This window comes from Gallinula chloropus (genome assembly GCF_964237585.1).
Source record: "Gallinula chloropus genome assembly, chromosome: 2".
NCBI lineage: Eukaryota > Metazoa > Chordata > Aves > Gruiformes > Rallidae > Gallinula > Gallinula chloropus.
In genome coordinates, this window is record NC_140086.1 from 158,502,004 (window position 1) to 158,508,130 (window position 6,127).

Genomic DNA, 6,127 nt, shown 5'->3' on the forward strand with positions numbered 1-6,127 from the left:
TCTTTTTTGATGTCCTCCCATCAGGGTGAGGGAGACCAGGATAAGAAAGCTTGTTTGGGGTGTGGGTGAGGGATCGTACCCTGCATACAAGTTGTTGGAGGGGTAATATCAGAGCATCTGGGGTTACTTCAGCAGCACCATGAAAGGGAAAGGAGAGGCCACCAGTCTCAAAGGAAGGCCAGAACAGTAGCTGGGCAGAGGTGGGAGGTTGTGGAAAAGCTGATGCAGTTTGAGTGACCGACTTGGAGCAGAGAATCCCACTGTTCCCAGGAGAGGAGGGCTATGGCAGTCTTGGATCAACCCCAGAGCTGCAGGACAGGCAGAAACAGGATGTGTTTCCCCTCCTGCTTGTCAGCCAACTTGAATGCTGGAGGTAGATCTGGGTGTGACCTCTCTGGTGGAACCCCAAATCCACCTTTGGTTCGACCCTGCTGAAGCCCAGCTCTGGCATAGTGAAGTGAGGGACATCTATTTCTGAGTGGGCAGAAAATACAGCTAAAGCCAAGGAGATCAACGTGTTGCAGCCAGTAGAAGTCTGCACCCTGACTTCCTCCCCTCTTTGATCAATAAAACCAAACCAGCAGGAGCCTGCATGCCTGTGTCAGAAGTCCAAGGCTGGATACATCCAAATTGTCTACCCTGGGTGCTCTTGTTGAATCAGTCCCATGTGGGGGCTGATCACTGTCCCTCCTGAGTCTGTCCATCTCATGGCAGTGGGTAGCCCTTGCTGTGACAAGCTGGTGGGGGGAGAGGCCTCATAGAAGACTGACTCATCAGCTTGGCTCTGAAGAACTAGTCCCATTGATCCTCTCACTTGTAGCTCCTCATCATTTGGTCCTTCTCCATGAGCCACTAGAGGGGGAGAGAGATTCATAGTGTTGGCTCAAGGTAGCACTGATCCACACTGGAGAACATACCTCTTTCTCCACTGGGATGTGGGACATTGGGAACCAGTTCTTGCTCCATCCAGCACTTAGTGGATTTTTATCTTGCTGTTTCTACATCAGAGTGGCTCTTATGCTGGGAGATGGTCAGGAGAGTTTAAAAAGTCACTGATGTACCCAGTTCTGCTGGTCCTTACAGTTGGTACATGGTGTTTCTTTGCCACAGGGATCAATAAAGGACCAGCTAAAAGCTTACGGTGCTCTGACCGAGAACGTCACACGGAAGTACACCAGGCAGATCCTGCAGGGAGTCTTCTACTTACACAGCAATATGATTGTCCACAGAGACATTAAAGGTGAGTGGATGATTTGGAGAGGCTTCTTGCTTGCCTGGATTTCTTCAACCCAACTTCTCCCTCCCGCTCCTCCCGTCCAGTATAAATTCCTGTGCCAAACAGAGCACTGGGATCTGGTACTCAAAGTATTTTTGCCCCTGGCCTTCACCAACCTCATCCATGAGATTCCCAAACAAGCAGCTGAAGCCAAAATCCTGTGCTGTCTTCCTGGGGGAGCCCAGGTTAAACACTCTGGAGAGAGGTCATTGTTAACTGCCCTTAGGCATCTGAAGACCGGGTGTAACACACCTAAGGAGTGAGAGATCCTGTGATCCGAGGGATCTGAGGCTCTTGGATTGCAGCTGCTGCAGGAGAAGGGGGTGTTCTGTGATGCTGAGTCCAGCCCCACCTCCCTCATGCCCAGCTCTTTGCCTTTGCCCTTCCTGCTCTTCTCACTGTAGCTGCTTCGACTCAGGTTGCTGCTTCATCTCTTGAGGGTTCTGATTTTGCTTTTCACCCCCAGGTGCCAACATTTTGAGAGATTCTGCTGGAAATGTGAAACTTGGAGATTTTGGGGCCAGTAAACGTATCCAGACCATCTGCATGTCTGGGACTGGGATTAAATCTGTCACGGGAACGCCGTACTGGATGAGCCCAGAGGTTATCAGTGGAGAGGGCTACGGCAGGAAAGCTGATGTGTGGTAAGCAGCACAGCAAAAACCCTCCCACTGCCACTCCAATCAAACAACCCCTTTGGGAAGTTGTAATGGGAACGACAGGGACAGCTAGTAGTTGGAAGATGGAGCGGTGGGAAGGATGGAAGCAGGACCATGAACATCAGGGTCAGCCCTGGAGATATTCAGAGGGGGTGTGTCCTAGCTGGAAGCCTCAAAACAGGAGCACTCAAGATCCCAGCTTGCTTTTTGGAAGCTCTTACTGTGTGTGGGTCTTGTGTGGCTCAATGCCATAACCACTCTCTCATTCTGGAAAGCAGGCTGCCAGCAAAGTTCACTAAAAGACCTGCAGAGTTTTGGTGGCCCTGATTTTAGGTTAGTTAAGCCCAGCTCAGAGCCTTTGGGAGGGGATCTTGTGTGGCCTCAAAATCTGCTACTGGATGTTTTCATGTGGCTTATACATGAAGACAACCAAAATCATTGGCTGCTTGTGAACGTTTTGATCTGTGGGAGGTGTCACCTGGAGCCTGGAAGAGTTGGGATAACGCTACTAATTGTCCCAATAGATGAGGAGGAAGCGCTGGCTCTGCAATGTGGTGCCTGGGCAAGTAGAGTCAACAAAAACTAATCCCTCCAAAGGAGCCCTGCTTGGGGGGAATCCTGGGATCCTTGGCAGGCAGCCCTGCTCTGGCAGACAGGAGGGTTTGGTTCTTCACAAGCAGCTACAAGTGGAGGTGGCAGAGAGGGTCCCTGCTGAGATGAGGACTCCTCAGCAAGCGCAGGGAAACCTCTGGGGCTCTTTGCTGCTCATTCTATGTGCTCCCATTCAGACTCACATTGGAGATGAGCTAAATATAGGTGAACTCGTTTCATTCTGGCTCAGTTTCTTGGGGAGCTGTGGTGTCTAAATGTGGGTCCTGCTTATCTCCAGGGGTTACTCTGAGAAGGTCTCTCACGTGCTTTTAGGGAACTTCACATCTGCCAGTTAACACAGGCAGAAAAGCGACCAGCTTTAGGGCAAGTTCACTCCCACTAGTGGGACCCATGTGAGCAGTGAGCTTCAGGAGGCCACATGTCCTGGAGACACATGCCCATCTCTCACGTCCTTCCCAGGCAAGCACAGTCTTAGAGCCCATTAGATTCCACATGCACATCCACCACCCCAGCCCCTTCCCCCCTGCCTCACCACTGCGTGCTTGGCCTTGTTGCAGGAGCGTGGCCTGCACCGTGGTGGAGATGCTAACGGAGAAGCCTCCCTGGGCAGAGTTTGAAGCCATGGCGGCTATTTTTAAAATCGCCACCCAGCCGACCAACCCCCAGCTCCCCGACGGCGTCTCCAACTCCTGCCGCAACTTCCTTAAGCAGATCTTTGTGGAGGAGAAGCGGAGGCCGACGGCCGAGGACCTGCTGAGACATCCCTTCGTCAACTGCGGACTCTGAGGCCCTGGCAGCGGGGATGGGGGAACGCCGGCGGGAGAGGGGCGGCCGCCAGGCCCACGGCCTTTTGCTCTGCGGTTCAGACCTCTGCCCTGGGCTGTGGTCCCCCCACAGGTCCCTTCTTGCTCAGCACTATCCCGGCACCCACCACGCTGTTTGATTCCCAAAGCTGCGGTCGGGACCGTCCATTTCCCGGACTGTGTGGGTGCTGGCCTAGGACCAGGTTGCTGCCAGCGATGTCGGGGTGGTGCCCCCTCTCCATGTTACTGAGCTCTTGGGGACGGGGCTGCAATTGGGATTTGTGTGTGTGTGTCCCCCCGTCCCCAGCACAACAGCGATGCTGGCAGCGTCCCCAGGAGCAGCGGAGGATTTATATGCCCGGTGTGGCGATCACCACCTTTTGCAGAAGAACAGACACGGGCTTCAGCCAAGCTGGAGGAGATGATCCTCAGACCACAGAGTCCTGGGGGGACCTGGGTGTTCCCGTTCACAAGGGGACCGAACCCTCCTGGAGGTCGCGGGACCGGCCGGCGTCTCCAGCGGGGCGGCGGTTAATCCTGTTCTGTGCCTTAAGCGGTTACAATCAAGGAGCGATGCTGGACTCGGCACAAAGCACGGGCTGGGGCTCAGTGCTGCGCAGCCGTGGTGACTTTGCCTTTGTACACGCGCGTCTGTCTGTCTGTCTGTGTGTCTGTCTGCGTGAGTCTTGGAAATAGGGGTCTTCTTGGGGCGCAGGAAGTCTCTGCGGGGTACACGCACGGACGGATGCCCGGGACCTCTGCCGCAGGCCATGCAGAGGGGTGTGTAAAGGCTCTCGGTGCCTGCAGTGGGCAGGGGTGAGCACTGGCCAGGTGATGCTGGGAACCCTTAGAGTTCAGGTGGGGGCTGGAGGGGGTTTTGGCAAGGGCAGCTCTTGGCTCATAGCCATAGCCCTGCTAACCTTTGCTGCTCTTCCCGGGCTGGAGGGATGTTGCTGCTGCCCTGTGGAAGCAGAGCTGCAGGAGGAACCCAGTTGGTCTCTGTTAGACCCAAGCAGTTGCCTAAAATTAGGGGATCTGGGCTGCTGTGGGCTGGGTGCCCTCTCCACTGCGTCTGGGTGCAGGGGAGGGGGACATCACCTCCACGTGGTACCCAAGTGACAAGCTGCAGGATCATGGAGCCTCAGACCACGAGAGCAGAGCTGTGTCAGGGGTGGTGGAAAGCTGCTTTCTCCCCACGGTACATTTGAAGTTGTAGGAGAAAATCAGGGAGTGCAGTTGGGCTACAGCCTCTTTCACCAGTACTGCTCTGCTGGAAAACCTGGGCAGGGAGCAAGCACAGGAGCCCTGGAAGCTAATTAATGAATGGTCTCTTGACTGGTTTGGGCAAATCAATTGTACCAGCCCACCTCCCTGCTGCATTAGCCATTGCTACCCCACTCAGCAAAGGCCAAGTAGTTATTGGGGTGTTGCCAAACACCAGGTTTATTTTAATACTGGGATGTTTTGTTGGGTTTTTTTTTCCTCAATGGAAATGAAAAGTGTTGCTTGGTGTGAAGAGGAAATTGAGAACATAGTGGTTTGTGTAACTTCACACATCCTTGAATTCTTCCGTGTGGAAGAGCTGGAGCCTTTGCACCGCCCACGTGGCAGCGGGAGCGTTTCCTTGTCTGCCATTCCCAAAAGAGAACTCTCAAAAATGAGAGTTACTCCTGGTTAAGGAAAATAAAACACTGGTAGCGTTGGGACAAGTTAAAAGAAAGAGCTAAAATGTTTCCCAGTACATTTTGTAGAGCTGCAGGGGCCAGTTACCCCCCAGCCTTGGCTCCTGGGAAGCTGGGATGGGGGCTGCAGCCAGGGCAGCGCCAGGGGCTTGTGTGGATTGACCGGGGTAGCGATGGGCAGCTCTGCTCTGGAGAGGGATAAAGTCTTCTTCCTCTGGGGAAAGTGAAGAGTTTTATTCTGTGAATAGGACCAAATCCCTCAGTCTGGTCAGTGGTACAGGATGGGGGGAATAAAAAGAAGATTAAAAAAGAAAAATGGGAGAAAAAAATCTGCTCGGTGTTGGCAGGGGAGGGAACAGTGCAGTGGGGTTTCACTGCTCCCACCAGATCCATCGAATCCATGTGCTTCAGCCCTTCAACAATGAGGGGTGTTTCCCTCTTTTCCAAAGCCTGGAGAGCAAAACAGGGTTCCCAGCTCACCCAGATCCTCCCCTGGATGGATGCGGCTGTGTGTGTGTGTGTGTGCGCGTGTGACTCGCTCCTCAGGTGCCTTTGCCTCTGTTTTTTACAACCCTTGCAGTGTTCTGATGTACAGACTGAAACTGGGAGAAGAGAATGTAACGTTATGCTGTGCCAAGTGGCTTTCTTGTTCTTTGTCTTTGGTTTTTTGTTTAAACACCTCTCCCCACATCCCCATCGTTACCCCCTGAGTTATTTTCTTTGGCGGGAGGCAGGAGTGGGACCGTATCCCACCCCCCTGCACACCAGTACAGCCCCTTCCCAGTCAGACTGGTCCCAGTAGGCAGCAGCTCTGCGGGGGGCTGGGGGTGGCCTGACACTGATGGGGCTGACAGATCTGGGCTCTTCCTCAAATAATGAACTCTGGGGTGCCACAGCTCTGCATGTCCCTCTGGCCTGGCAGCCTGCTGGGTTCAGATGCCCACACAGACAGGGGTTGGTGTCTTTCAAAACGGATTTCAGTTCAGTTTCTTTTGACTTCAGAATTCCCTCGCTGCTGCTGCTTCTTCCTTTTCCCACCCTTTTGTTTATTTCTTTTTAGCCATTAAATTCTTTTTTTATTTATTTTAAATCTTC

General features: G+C 53.4%; 1 protein-coding gene across 1 annotated transcript in view; it reads left to right on the top strand.

Annotated features, from left to right (window-relative positions):
- Positions 1 to 3,388, top strand: part of LOC311189124 (mitogen-activated protein kinase kinase kinase 3-like) — a gene marked incomplete at its 5' end in the record, with an annotated part of 42,802 nt that extends 39,414 nt beyond the window's left edge. The window contains 3 exons of the mRNA XM_084260704.1: positions 1,111 to 1,240; positions 1,743 to 1,920; positions 3,105 to 3,388. Coding sequence (XP_084116830.1) covers positions 1,111 to 1,240; positions 1,743 to 1,920; positions 3,105 to 3,333 — 537 coding nt within the window. The 3' untranslated portion in view covers positions 3,334 to 3,388. The remainder of the gene's footprint in view (positions 1 to 1,110; positions 1,241 to 1,742; positions 1,921 to 3,104) is intronic.
- Positions 3,389 to 6,127: the final 2,739 nt, after the last annotated feature.